Source organism: Bos indicus, chromosome 16 (genome assembly GCF_029378745.1).
Source record: "Bos indicus isolate NIAB-ARS_2022 breed Sahiwal x Tharparkar chromosome 16, NIAB-ARS_B.indTharparkar_mat_pri_1.0, whole genome shotgun sequence".
Lineage (NCBI taxonomy): Eukaryota > Metazoa > Chordata > Mammalia > Artiodactyla > Bovidae > Bos > Bos indicus.
This window is the reverse complement of record NC_091775.1, coordinates 3,030,265-3,044,987: the sequence shown is the minus strand read 5'-3', so window position 1 is coordinate 3,044,987 and position 14,723 is coordinate 3,030,265. Positions and strand designations below refer to the sequence as shown.

Below are 14,723 nucleotides of genomic sequence, written 5' to 3'. Positions count from 1 at the left end.
TAGCATCAGTCCTTCCAATGAACACCCAGGACCGATCTCCTTTAGGATGGACTGGTTGGATCTCCTTGCAGTCCAAGGGACTCTCAAGAGTCTTCTCCAACACCACAGTTCAAAAGCATCAGTTCTTCGGTGCTCAGCTTTCTTTATGGTCCAACTCTCACATCCATACATGACCACTGGAAAAACCATAGCCTTGACTAGACAGACCTTTGTTGGCAAAGTAATGTCTCTGCTTTTCAATATGCTATCTAGGTTGGTCATAACTTTCCTTCCAAGGAGTAAATGTCTTTTAATTTCATGGCTGCAATCACCATCTGCAGTGATTTTGGAGCCCAGAAAAATAAAGTCAGCCATTGTTTCCACTGTTTCCCCATCTACTTGCCATGAAGTGATGGGACTGGATGCCATGATCTTCGTTTTCTGAACGTTGAGCTTTAAGCCAACTTTTTCACTCTCCTCTTTCACTTTCATCAACTCTAGTTCTTCTTCACTTTCTGCCATAAGGGTGGTGTCATCTGCATATCTGAGGTTATTGATATTTCACCCGGCAATCTTGATTCCAGCTTGTGCTTCCTCCAGCCCAGCATTTTTCTCACGATGTACTCTGAATATAAGTTAAATAAGCAGGGTGACAATATACAGCCTTGACGTACTCCTTTCCCTATTTGGAACCAGTCTGTTGTTCCATGTCCAGTTCTAACTGTTGTTTCCTGACCTGCATACAGGTTTCTGAAGAGGCAGGTCAGGTGGTCTGGTATTCCCATCTCTTTCAGAATTTTCCACAGTTTATTGTGATCCACACAGTCAAAGGCTTTGGCAAAGTCAATAAACAGAAATAGATGTTTTTCTGGAACTCTCTTGCTTTTTCGATCCATTGGATGTTGGCAATTTGATCTTTGGTTCCTCTGCCTTTTCTAAAACCAATTTGAACATCTGGAAGTTCACGGTTCACGTTTTGCTGAAGCCTGGGTTGGAGAATTTTGACCATTACTTTACTAGCGTGTGAGATGAGTGCAATTGTGTGGTAGTTTGAGCATTCTTTGGCATTGCCTTTCTTTGGGATTGGAATGATAACTGACCTTTTCCAGTCCTGTGGCCACTGCTGAGTTTTCCGGATTTGCTGACATATTGAGTGCAGCACTTTCACTGAGCCGTATTTTGAGAAGGGTTCTAGATCAGAACTTCTGAAATCAGCTCCAGGGAAATGACAGGAGCCCTAAACACTGACACGCAGGAAAGTTGCTCAGCTAGGTTCAAGACCTACTTTCCAGGTACTTAGAGATCTGTGTGAGGATTGTTGGATAGTGCTCCCTCTTTCCACTACAGTTTGAGGATGGGGAATGTTCTCATGACCAGAATGACATCCATTCACCTTTGCTCCAGCATCCTAACCCTCACCTCCATTAAACCACCTCCCTGCAGAGCTTGATTCATGAGAAATGGGGTAGGCAGGAGGATGATATGAAATATTTTCTTCTGGCTAAAATATATAGAGCATGTTTTTTTTGGGGGAAGCATATTCTTTATGTCAAGCATTGTATTTGGCATATATTAATAGATACATACTAAGCCAGTTGGAATATGTTTTGGAACTCAGGTTTCAGAATCTTCCAGAAACCCTCCACGAAGATAACATAGACAAAGGAAAGGGTATTATTGATAGGTTTTCAATTCTCCATCTTTCTTCATGCAGATCAGCCCAGAAAGATAAAAATACAACATGTTACAAGGTCATAGGCTGGGCAAGCAAAGAAATTAACCAAAAAGGAGTTCCACCAGAATGGCAGGTAACATAGTGAAAAAAGCATCAAAAACATTTAGATATGGAAAAGCATTACCAATCTTCCGGTCTTATTGATGATAAATGAATTGCAGCAAAACAATGTTCAGGGCTTCTTCTGGAAAGCTTTGAGTCAGTTACTCTAAAAAACTTCTGGAAACTTTGTTCTTCTACTCGGCAGTAAAACAGATGACCTCCGTTTGGGCTTATACTAAATTTCTTTTAATTGATTGTTTTTCCTTCCATGCTCTGCACCCTAACAGCCAGGAATGCCACTGATGAAATATTTAGCATTGGAATGATACTTGATGTATAATTAAATAGAATGCATTTAGCAATTCAGTTTTATAGACCTTTAATCTTCAAGTTAATGAAACTTCATGTAGAGAATCTCTAAGTAAAATCAAAATATTCTTAGAAATACATGATTTTTCTTGGAAAAATATATAAACCTGAATGTATTTACTGTAGGTAGGAGAGAAACATTTATTAAGCATTCTTAATAAATGTTAAGAATTAAGCAGGTAAAGTACTAACTGCTTTATACATTCTCATTTCTTCTTCCCAATTCTGTGAGATAAGCATTAGTAACTGAGACTCCAAGAAGTTAAGTGATTCCAAACCACAGAGCAGCAGAGTAAATCACAAAGTTAATCATAGCTCAGACCAGAACTCAGGTCAGATTCTGACTCCTGTGCTTTTTCCTTAATTTTTACATTTCATTTCCAAAGCATTTTCTCTTCCTGTGAAGAGGGGATGGACTCACTCCATCCTCCCCAAACAGAGTGATGTTAAGCACAATCAGAGCACTCTCCCTTTTACAAGGCACAGATACAGGAGTAGAGCCCAGCTTGTGACGGTCATCGTCATCTCCATTATCTGTTACTGAATACCTTCTGTGTGCCAGGCTCTGTACTAAGCATTTTAAATACTTTTTCCCCCATTTCAATTCTCATTATAACCTTATAAGGTGGTCATAATTATTATCCCACTTGATGACTGAAAACAAAGATGCAGAGGAGCCAATAACTTGTCCAAGATTATGCAGTAGCAAGTCAGGACTAGAATTTAGGTTTGTAAAGATGATCACACAATTGATAAATAGCAGTTGTCATTTATAAATACTTATGTGTTAGATACTGCTTGTTGTTGTTTGGCTGCCCTGGGTCCTCGCTGTGGCGTGCGGGCTTTCTCTAGCTGTGGCACACGGGCTTCTCTTGTTCTGCAGCACAGGCTCTAGCGTGCAGGCTCAGTAGCTGTGGCATGTGGGCTTAGCTGCCCGACCAGGGATTGGACTCATGTCCCCTGCATTGGAAGATGGATTCTTAACCACTGGACCACAAGGGAAGCCCCCAGAAACTGCTTTTTAAAAAGACTTTTTATTTCTACATACTTAGAGATTTATAATTGCATTGTTCTTTTTAATGCTCACAAGAACCCTATGAAGAAGGTACCATTATTCCCATCTTACGGATGAGGAACTAAGACTTATAGAAAATAAGTAATGTCTCCAACGGCATACAAATGGGACGGGGTAGAGCTAGGATTTGAACGCAAGTATCTTTGGCTGCAGTTCTGTTTTCTTAATCCTGAGGCTTTGCTGATTCCTGGTCTGTCTCTGTGCACCTTTTCTACTCAAAGTGTGGTCCACAGGCCGGCAGCACTGGCATCACCTGGGAGCTTGTCATAAAGGTGGAACCCCAAACCCACCCCAGATGTCCTGAATCAGATGTGTATTTTAATAAGATGCCCACATGTGTCTTGTGCACCTTAAAGTTTGGGAAGACTGCTCTGCAACACACCAGCAATGTACAAGATAAGCAGAGAAGGTAGCAAGATTGTCTAGAATAGGGATTCTCAAACAGATTCCCTTGGAACTCAGTTTTGAACTAAATGGAGATATGTTCTACTGCTCAACTTGATAATGGTAATCTTTCCCCTAATTCATAGATAAAATTAAGTTAACAAATTGTATTTTCTCACCTTCCATAATCCTTCCTCTCTTCTTTGGAGTCAAATATCACTTGCCTTTTAGTAACTTTAGAAGATGACAACAGTTGAACAAGCAGTAAATACCTAGGGAAAACTCACAAACATTGTTTGTTGTATTTTTTCTTTAATTTTTAGGTGTTTTAAAAAAACACCTACAAAAATATTTATTTATTTATGGCTGTCCTGGGTCTTCGTTGCTGTGCGCAGGCTTTCCCTAGTTGCAAAGAAGGGGGCTACTCTCTAGTTTCAGTGCGTGGCCGGTCTTCGTTGCTGTGCGCAGGCTTTCCCTAGTTGCAAAGAAGGGGGCTACTCTCTAGTTTCAGTGCATGGGCGGTGGCTTCGCTTGCTGTGGAGCAGAGGCTCTAGGGCACGAGGGCTTCAGTAGTTGTGGCCCATGGGCTTACTTGCTCCACAGCATGTAGGATCTCCCCAGAGCAGGGGTCAAATCCACGTGCCCTGCATTGGCAGGCGGATTCTCCATCACGGACCACCAGGGAAGCCCTGTGGGTTTTTTAATTCTTGGACTTGTGATGGTGATTTTATGTTGAATAGTTGAGAATAGTCACATCTTCTCTTAGTAAACTTGTTCCAAATTCACATTACAGAATTCAATATTAATGTCTGTTGGTGTTGCACAAAAAGCACTGATTTCCACCTATATGAACATGAGGATCAGGTCTGGGATCTCTCTAGCAATCATCTAACCTATGATTAAAACTCAACATTCAGAAAACTAAGATCATGGCATCCGGCCCCATCACTTCATGGCCACAGAGAAAACTCGCCACAGAAAAGTTAGAAAAAGTAACATGTGCTGTGCTGTGCTTAGTCAATCAGTCGGGTCTGACTCTTTGTGACCCCATGGACTACAGGCCACAAGGCTTCTTTGTCCATGGGGATTCTCCAGGCAAGAATACTGGAGTGGGTTGCCATGCCCTCCTCCAGGGGATCGTCCCGACCCAGGGATCAAACCCAGGTCTCCTGCATTGCGGGCAGACTCTTAAAACTGAACCACCAGGGAAGCCCAACATTTCTTATCTATTCCTCTTCTTCCCAAGAGGATCAATATTAATAGATACAACCATAAGCTACTGGTTCTTTCTGGATAGAAATATGCATGGTTTTAAAACATATTCTCTTTTGAGTTTTTCTGGATATTCAAAAATATCTACAGTGAACATCCAGCAAATATTTAATGAACATTTACTAAGTGACAGGCACTGTTTTAGGTGCTGGGACACAGCAATAAGCAAGCCAGATAAAAATCTCTCTTCTGGATTGGTGGTTGTCAAAAGCTGAGGTGAGGATGAGGATGCCATAAACTTCCAGTTATAAAATAGTCATGGGCATGTAATGTACAGCATGTCAACTAGAGTTAATGATACTGTAACTGCATATTTGAAAGTTGCTAAGAGAGTAAATCTTAAAAAGTTCTCATAAGAAAAAAACCTTTATGTATGGTATGTATGTTGACTTATTGTGGTGATCATTTTGCAATATATACAAATATCAAATCATTGTGTTGTATACCCAAAACTAATATAATTGTTGTTCAGTTGGTTAGTTGTGTCCAACTCTTTCAGACCTCATGGACTGCAGCACGCCAGGCTTCCCTATCTTTCACCATCTCCCAGAGCTTGCTCAAACTCATGTCCATTGAGTTGGTGATGCCATTCAACCATCTCATCCTCTGTCATCCCCTTCTCTTCCTGCCCTCAATCTTTCTCAGCATCAGGGTCTTTTCCAATGAGTCTGTTCTTCCCATCAGGTGACCAAAGTATTGGAGCTTCAGCCTCAGCATCAGTCCCTCCAATGAATATTCAGGGTTGATTTCCTTTAGGATTGACTGGTTTGATCTCCTTGATGTCCAAGGGACTCTCAAGAGTCTTCTCCAACACCACAGTTCAAAAAGCATCAATTCTTTGGTACTCAGCCTCCTTTATGGTCCAACTCTCACATCTGTACATGACTACTGGAAAAACCATAGCTTTAACTATATGGACCTTTGTCAGCAAAGTAATGTCTCTGGTTTTTATATGCTGTGTAGGTTTGTCATAGCTTTCTTCCAAGGAGCAAGCGTCTTTAGTTTCATGGCTGTAGTCACCATCTGTAGTGATTTTGGGGCCCCAAAATATAAAGTCTGTCACTGTTTCCATTGTTTCTCCATCTATTTGCCATGAAGTGATGGGACCGGATGCCATGATCTTAGTTTTCTGAATGTTGAGTTTTAAACCAGCTTTTTCACTCTCCTCTTTCACTTTCATCAAGAGGCTTAGTCCCTCTTTGCTTTCTGCCATCAGGGTGGTGTCATCTGCATATCTGAGGTTATTGATATTTCTCCCAGAAATCTTGATTCCAGCTTGTGCTTCACCCAGCCTGGTATTTCTCATGATGTACCCTGCATTGAAGTTAAATAAGCAGGGTGATAATATACAGCCATGACGTACTCCTTTCCCAATTTTGAACCAGTCTGTTGTTCCATGTCCAGTTTTAACTGTCGTTTCTTGACCTGCATACACTTTCTCAGGAGGCAGGTAAGGTGGTCTGGTATTCCCATCTCTTGAAGAATTTTCCACAGTTTATTGTGATCCACACAGTTAAAGCTTTAGCGTAGTCAATGAAGCAGAAGTAGATGTTTTTCTGGAATTCTCTTGCTTTATCTATGATCCAGTGGATGTTGGCAATTTGATCTCTGGTTCCTCTGCCTTTTCTAAATCCAGCTTGAACATCTGGAGGTTCTCAGTTCACGTACTGTGAAACTAATATAATGTTGTATGTCAATTATACCTTAATAAAACCAGAATCTTGGTCCTGATAGCAGTATCTTTGAGCCTTTCCTCTTGGGCTGCTCAGATTCCTTGAAGAAGACACTGCATGTTTCCTCTCTGAAGAATAAACATAACCAGAGATCCAGGAATTAAATGGAGGAGGAGAGTTGGGAATCTTCACATCCAAAATCCATTAGTTCATTTAATCTCCATTTTTATACAGAGATCTCTGAGTCAGCCCTCTCTGGAGAATAAGTACTTCGCTCTTCTGAGGAGTGGGGTCAGGGGGACAGTTGAACAAAGGGAAGGTGACTTGGAAATCTGACTGCTCTTAAACAGCTTCCAGACTCCTTTTTTAAATCCCTGCCCAGGGTACAACCTGTACATGGCAGCCCTATTGTCCTCTACCCCCACAGCAGCTAGTGGAGGTGGGGGGACCTACTGTTACCAGCTCCTGAGACTTGAGGTATTCTGCAGTATAGAGCAGGTTGGGTCTCAGCTTTTCCCACTTTGGGTTTCAGATTCAGGTTTTTCCAGGCTAGTAACTTTATTAACGCTTGTCCATTTGCTTTTCAGCTTCTACTTTGTTTTCTGGTTTTGCTACTGGCTCCTCTCATTATTGCAGGCTTATGATTTGAAAAAATTCCATTACTATCATTTTAGTTGTGTTCTAGGAGGGAACAAAAGTAGATCTGTGTATTTATTTTCATTAAGTGTTTAACACTCATAACTTTCAGGAAACACTGTCCTATACTAACATAAACCCTCTCTAGTTATCATTCAACCGTTATTCTCTCCCATTTGTCCTTAGATATTTGAAAAAAATATTTTTTTACTTGTAGATGATTGTAATTTAGAAAGAGTTCACGGTCATTTACATCCTTTCAAGTTTTAAATAGCAGGAAACCGAGCTTCCCTGGTGGCTCAGTGGTAACGAATCTGCCTGCCAATGCGGGAGACACAGGTTCAATCCCTGATTACGGAAGATCCTACACGCTGTGGAACAGCTAAGCCAGTGCACCACAACTGCTGAGCTTGTGCTCTGGAGCCCAGCAGCTGCAACCACTGAGACCATGTGCTGTAACTGCTGAAAGCCCGAACTCCCTAGAGCCTGTGCTCTGCACCAAGAGAAACCTCCGCAGTGAGAAGCCCGCACACCACAACTAGACACTAGCCCCCTCGCTGCAACTGGAGAAAAGCCTGCGAAGCGAAGAAGACCCAGCGCTGCCAAAAATAGATAAATAAATAGCAGGAAACAATTGACCACTTTCCCCGGCAGATCAAAAATGGAGATGAGAATATAGATATTAAAAATTATGTATCTAAAACGTTAGTTACTGCTGCATTGTTCATAATATCAAAAGACTGCACACAGCCTAAAGGTTCATCGACAGAGGACGTGTTAAATAAAACATCATAATCCGTATCTTTTTTTTTTTCTGCAATATTGGCTATATTCTGTGTGCTGTACAAAATACTCCTGTAGCTTATTTTTCTTAAGATTTTTTGGCTGTGCTAGGTTTCCCTGCTGCTCACAGGCTTCCTCTGGTTGCGCTGTGCAGACTTACTGTGACAGCCTCTCTGTTGCACAGCACAGGCTCTAGGGTGATGGCCTTCCGTAGTTGTGCCTGTGGGTTCCACTGCCCCAAGGCACGTGAGATCTTCCCAGACCAGGGATCGAACCATCGTCTCTTGCATTGCGAGGAGGATTCTTAACCACTGGACCGCCAGGGAAGCCCAAGGCAGATCTTTATGTTCTGGTGTGGAAAAGTCTGTAAGGGTGGAATAGACTAAGTATGTGAAAGTGAAAGTGTTAGTTGCTCAGTCCTGTCTGGCTCTTTGAAACCCCAAGGACTGTAGCCCACCAGGCTCCTCTGTCCATGGAATTATCCAGACAAGAATCCTGGAGTAGGTAGTCATTCCCTTCTCTAGGGGATCTTCCCAACCCAGGGATCAAACCTGGGCCTTCTGCATTGCAGGCAGATTCTTTACCATCTGAACCACCAGGGAAGTCCAGAGAATAAGTATACTTTGCCATAGTTGGAATTTTAAAAATATATTTATATAGTATCTACATTTGCAACAGTAGTTACCTCTCGGGAGAGGAACTAAGTGACTGGGAGAAAGGCAGTAGAAAGACTTAGTTTTCCCTTTCATACCTTTTGCACTATTTGCATTTTGCACCACAGTCCTAAACTACTTACTTTAGAAATAAATAAAGAACTAATGAATAGTTTTTAAAAGGATATGCTCTATGACCTTTACCTGACAGAATGCCCCTCCTTGATTACTTCTATCTAGCCACATTTCACTCTTTCTTCAAGATGTTAATTCCCAATTCCCTTTTTGGACAACTCCAGCTCAACTACTCTCTCATAGGATCTCCTTTGCTAGAAATTATTGTATGTGGCAAATTACCACATATTGGTTTGTTACAGCACTTCTTCTTTTAAGTAGTATCGGCCATTTTATATTAAACTTTCCATTTTGTATTTTCATTTCTGTTTCACTGAGCCTTTTAGGGATTGCATGGGGATCTTCAAAAATAAAGAATGACCAGTGGAGATTATGTGAGCAAGTAAAAGGGAGGGAGAACATGAGAAGGAATGGGAATATCCTCCTTAGGGGCAGACTTCACATGCATTTACCAAGTAGAGATTCATGTGAAGCAGTGCCCCTTTTCCTACAATGCTAAGAGCCCCTGATGGAGTGGCCATCATGGTCAACAAGAGAGTCCGAAATGCAGTACTTGGATGCAATCTTAAAAACGACAGAATGATCTCTGTTCGTTTCCAAAGTGAACCATTCAATATCACAGTAATCCAAGTCTATGCCCCAACCAGTAACGCTGAAGAAGCTGAAGTTGAACGGTTCTATGAAGACCTACAAGACCTTTTAGAACTAACACCCAAAAAAGATGTTCTTTTCATTACAGGGGACTGGAATGAAAAAGTAGGAAGTCAAGAAACACCTGGGGTAACAGGCAAATTTGGGCTTGGAATATGGAATGAAGCAGGGTAAAGGCTAATAGAGTTTTGCCAAGAGAACGCACTGGTCATAGCAAACACCCTCTTCCAACAACACAAGAGAAGACTCTACACATGGACATCACCAGAAGGTCAACACCAAAATCAGACTGATTATATTCTTTGCAGCCAAAGATGGAGAAGCTCTATACAGTCAGCAAAAACAAGACCGGGAGCTGACTGTGGCTCAGATCATGAACTCCTTATTGCCAAATTCAGACTTAAATTGAAGAAAGTAGGGAAAACCACTAGACCATTCAGGTATGATCTAAATCAAATTCCTTATGATTATACAGAGAAAGTGAGAAATAGATTTAACGGACTAGATCAGATAGATAGAGTACCTGATAACTATGGACAGAGATTCGTGACATTGTACAGGGGACAGGGATCAAGACCATCCCCAGGTCTTGATGCAAAAAAAGCAAAATGGCTGCCTGGGGAGGCCTTACAAATAGCTGTGAAGAGAAGAGAAGAGAAGCGAAAAGCAAAGGAGAAAAGGAAAGATATAAGCATCTGAATGCAGAGTTCCAAACAATAGCAAGGAGAGATAAGAAAGCCTTCCTCAGTGATCAATGCAAAGAAATAGAGGAAAACAACAGAATGGGAAAGACTAGAGATCTCTTCAAGAAAATTAGAGATACCAAGGGAACATTTCATGCAAAGATGGGCTTGATAAAGGACAAAAATGGTATGGACCTAACAGAAGCAGAAGATATTAAGAAGAGGTGGCAAGAATACACAGGAGAACTGTACAAAAAAGAACTTCATGACCCAGATAATAATGATGGTGTGATCACTCAGCTAGAGCCAGACATCCTGGAATGTGAAGTCAAATGGGCCTTAGAAAGCATCACTATGAACAAAGCTAGTGGAGGTGATGAAATTCCAGTTGAGCTATTTCAAATCCTGGAAGATGATGCTGTGAAAGTGCTGCACTCAACATGCCAGCAAATCTGGAAAACTCAGCAGTGGCCACAGGACTGGAAAAGGTCAGTTTTCATTTCAATCCCAAAGAAAGGCAATGCCAAAGAATGCTCAAACTACCGCACAATTGCACTCATCTCACACACTAGTAAAGTAATGCTCAAAATTCTCCAACCCAGGCTTCAGCAATATGTGAACCGTGAACTTCCCGATGTTCAAGCTGGTTTTAGAAAAGGCAGAGGAACCAGAGATCAAATTGCCAACATCCACTGGATCGAAAAAGCAAGAGAGTTCCAGAAAAACATCTATTTCTGCTTCATTGACTATGCCAAAGCCTTTGACTGTGTGGATCACAATGAACTGTGGAAAATTCTGAAAGAGATGGGAATACCAGACCTCCTGATCTGCCTCTTGAGAAACCTATATGCAGGTCAGGAAGCAACAGTTAGAACTGGACATGGAACAACAGACTGGTTCCAAATAGGAAGAGGAGTACTTCAAGGCTATATATTGTCACCCTGCTTATTTAACTTATATGCAGAGTACATCGTGAGATACGCTGGGCTAGAAGAAGCACAAGTTGGATTTATGATTGCTGGGAGAAATATCAATAAACTCAGATATGCAGATGACACCACCCTTATGGCAGAAAGTAAAGAGGAACTAAAAAGCCTCTTGATGAAAGTGAAAGAGGAGAGTGAAAAAGTTGGCTTAAAGCTCAGCATTCAGAAAATGAAGATCATGGCATCTGGTCCCACCACTTCATGGGAAATAGATGGGGAAACAGTGGAAACAGTGTCAGCCTTTATTTTTTTGGGCTCCAAAAACACTGCAGATGGTGATTGCAGCCATGAAGTTAAAAGATGCTTACTCCTTGGAAGGAAAGTCATGACCAACCTAGATAGCATATTCAAAAGCAGAGACATTACTTTGCCAACAAAGGTCCGTCTGGTCAAGGCTATGGTTTTTCCAGTGGTCATGTATGGATGTGAAAGTTGGACTGTAAAGAAAGCTGATCGCTGAAGAATTGATGCTTTTGAACTGTGGTGTTGGAGAAGACTCTTGAGAGTCCCTTGGACTGCAAGAAGATCCAACCAATCCATTCTAAAGGAGATCAGCCCTGGGATTTCTTTGGAAGGAATGATGCTGAAGCTGAAGCTCCAGTGCTTTGGCCACCTCATGCGAAGAGCTGACTCATTGGAAAAAACTCAGATTCTGGGAGGGATTGGGGGCAGGAGGAGAAGGGGACGACGGAGGATGAGATGGCTGGATGGCATCACCGACTCGATGGACAAGAGTTTGGATGAACTCCGGGAGTTGGTGATGGACAGGGAGGCCTGGCGTGCTGTGATTCATGGGGTCGCAAAGAGTCAGACACGACTGAGCGACTGAACTGAATTGAAGAGCCCCTGATTGAAAAGTGAAACTCGCTCAGTTGTGTCAACTCTTTGCAGCCCCATGAACTACACAGTCCATGGAGTGGGTAGCCTATCTCTTCTTGGGGGATTTTCCTGACCCAGGAATTGAACCAGGGTCTCCTGCATTGCAGGAAGATTCTTTACTAACTGACTATCAGGGAAGCCCCAAAACTCCTGATTTCGGTAAAGCCTTCCCATTTCACATGGACTTCATCCAATTATCACAACATCACTTAGTGACAAGTGCTAAGAGCACTTATACAAGGAACGAGAGGTTGGGAGACAAAAGCTAACATTTTTGAAGCAAAACTCACGAAATTTTAGAGGGCATAAAGATCGACTACCCCAAATTCTTACTTCATTGATCTCAAGGTAAGGCATTGGGGAAGTTCAGACTCAGTCTCAAGTCACCTCTTAAATTTAGTTGAGGACCTACACTATCCAGACTGTATAAAAAGATTCCTGGCCTGGATAGAATATTGGGGCTTTACACAGCAGGAAAGATAGGAGGGATCCGTGTCTGGAGAAGAGGAGAAAAAAAGCAGGAAGAGAAAAAGAGGTGGCTGTCAAGTTCTGTGTTCTTCCTAATTGTGTCCTAAGCTCCATGACAGTCTGTGTCATTAGAATTCTAGTCTTCCATATTAGCAGAAGGCAAGTTAAGATAATCAGAACTGGGTCCATATTAGCAGAAGCCAAGTTAAGATAATCAAAACTGGGTTGGAAGGCTACTAACCTCAACTTCCCCTAACCCGGCTCCATCTCTCTACTTCAACAGACCAAGTGAACTTCAGCTTATGGCTCTTTAACGACCCATACACACACACACCACCACCGCCGCCCCCAACTTTCTACCCCTGGAAAAGGAAAGTCAAAAGGAGAATGCAATGCAAATATAGGAGTTTTCCTATTTCCATGAAATTTTCAGCCGGTTCCCCAGTATCTACTGTACGGGAAAGCGAGAGCCATTTAGGGTATAGTACTAGCCTCAGTCTTGTTTCCTTCCTTTCCTTTGCTATTACAATCTTTCGCTCTGATTTCAGTAAGGCACTCCCCTTCTGCAGGAGTTCTGGTTCTGCAGAAGCTGTCTCACTCCAGAGACACTTTTGTAGGAAGGAGGAACATGTTTTTAAACCAGGAAGAGCGTGAGAACTCTGGGTGAGACTGGGGTAGAGTTATACAGGGTGTGTGTGGGTGTGTGGGTGTGTATGTGTGTGGGGGGGTCGCCTCCACAGTCTCCAGGTTTTGGAGTTCGGCCCTGGCGCAGACTACAAGTCCCAGAAACCCCCGCAGTGACCCGGTGCGCCACCGATCCTTCCCCTCACTCTTCCAGACAGTTGAGATAAAGGTTCCATTCAGGGCCCGCTGTGGGTTGGTTTGTTTTGAACGGCGGTGACGGAGGCTGGGAGCCCGGCCGACTGCAGGCGGGGGCGTCAGGAGGCGGATTCCAGCCGTCTTAAGCACGGGGGCGCGGGAGGAGGGGAGCCGGGCCTGAGGGCCGGGAACCGAACGGCGGAGACAGAGCAGGCTGAGGCGATGGAGGGCGACGGGGTGCCGTGGGGCAGCGAGCCGGAGTCGGGTCCCGGCCCGGGAGGCGGCGGAGTGATCCGCGAGCTGTGCCGGGGCTTTGGTCGCTACCGCCGCTACCTGGGGCGGCTGCGGCAGAACCTGCGCGACACGCAGAAGTTCTTCCGCGACCTCAGGGGCTCGCAGCCCCGCGGCTGTCCCTCCTCCCCTGCGGAGGGCGGCGAGGCCGGGCGCGGCCCTGCCGGCGATGTCGCCGCGACCGGGCTGCCGGCGGGTAAGGAGGGCAAGCGGTGACAGAGACGGGGCCGGAGAGGCGAGCCCGGGGGGCGGGCCGCGCCCCTGCCCCAGAGAAACAGGCCCGGGAAGAGGCGGAAAGTGGGAGGAGGGCGGCGTGGCCGGGCCGGGGCCCGGCGGACCGGCTCTCTGAGGTGCCGTGGGAAGGCGTCTCGGGTGGGGGAGGGGGCGCCGGGGACCGGCCGGCGGGGCCGGGGGCGAGGGGCGCCCGAGGCGGGGTTTCAGGAGCGGGCTCGGAGGGACCGGCGGCGGGGGCGGGAGCTGGGGGCCCCCGTTTGGAGGCTGCAGAGGTGGCGCCTAGGAAAGTTACTCTAAGTTCGGAGGTAAGCAGTTGTGCTTAGAGTCCCAGTTCAGGGATGGTGGAGTGGGCGGGGGGGCGGGGGGGTGGATGTAGGATGGGCGGTAGGCAGGGACCCTCAGTACCCAAGGAGGCCAGGGGACTGTAGTGGAGGTTGTGTGTGTCCGCTGTGTGTGCGCGTATGTGTGCATGCTTGATTTTGTATGTGAAATATACATCAATCATGAGGCAACTCTGAAGAAGTAAGGAATATAACTCTAAATGAGGCTGGAATCGCTAAAAGGATATCTTACGTCTGCCACGGTATTTCCAGAGATGGCGGCTTGCGCTTATGGTAAAGTTAGAGAGGGGAAGGATCTCTCTCTTTTTTTTGTCTTGAAACTTGACTTGATTCTCTCTGGCATGTGTTAGAGACCTTAAAGCACTTAAAATCGTGCAGCGTCTTTGATCTTGCCTAATTTCTTGCTTCCTCTTAAACTGCTCTTAGTGGGAACAGGAGGGTTTGTTAACCACTTGGTCTAATTAGGAAATAACAGGTTGGATGGGAGAAAGGACTGGCGTCCCATGTATTTAGATATATTGGGATAACACAGCAAAGAGTCAGTGGATTTCATTCAGTGATTCTCCAGCGAAAATGTGTGCTAAAACTAAAGTAAAAAACATCTATCCTACAGATTGATTGAGTAGGTCTAGTGG

General features: G+C 44.2%; 1 protein-coding gene across 3 annotated transcripts in view; it reads left to right on the top strand.

Annotated features, from left to right (window-relative positions):
- Nucleotides 1-13,269: 13,269 nt before the first annotated feature.
- DSTYK (dual serine/threonine and tyrosine protein kinase) overlaps nucleotides 13,270-14,723 on the top strand; it is a 51,822-nt gene continuing 50,368 nt past the window's right edge. For 2 of the 3 annotated variants that reach the window (XR_011560700.1, XM_019976542.2), the window contains exon 1: nucleotides 13,272-13,709. Coding sequence is in view for 2 of the 3 variants with exons in the window: in XM_019976542.2 (XP_019832101.2) it covers nucleotides 13,445-13,709 (265 nt within the window). In the remaining variant the exon portion in view is untranslated. Of the gene's footprint in view, nucleotides 13,710-14,723 lie in introns of all 3 variants that reach the window. The other variant, XM_070767804.1, reaches the window with a different exon arrangement.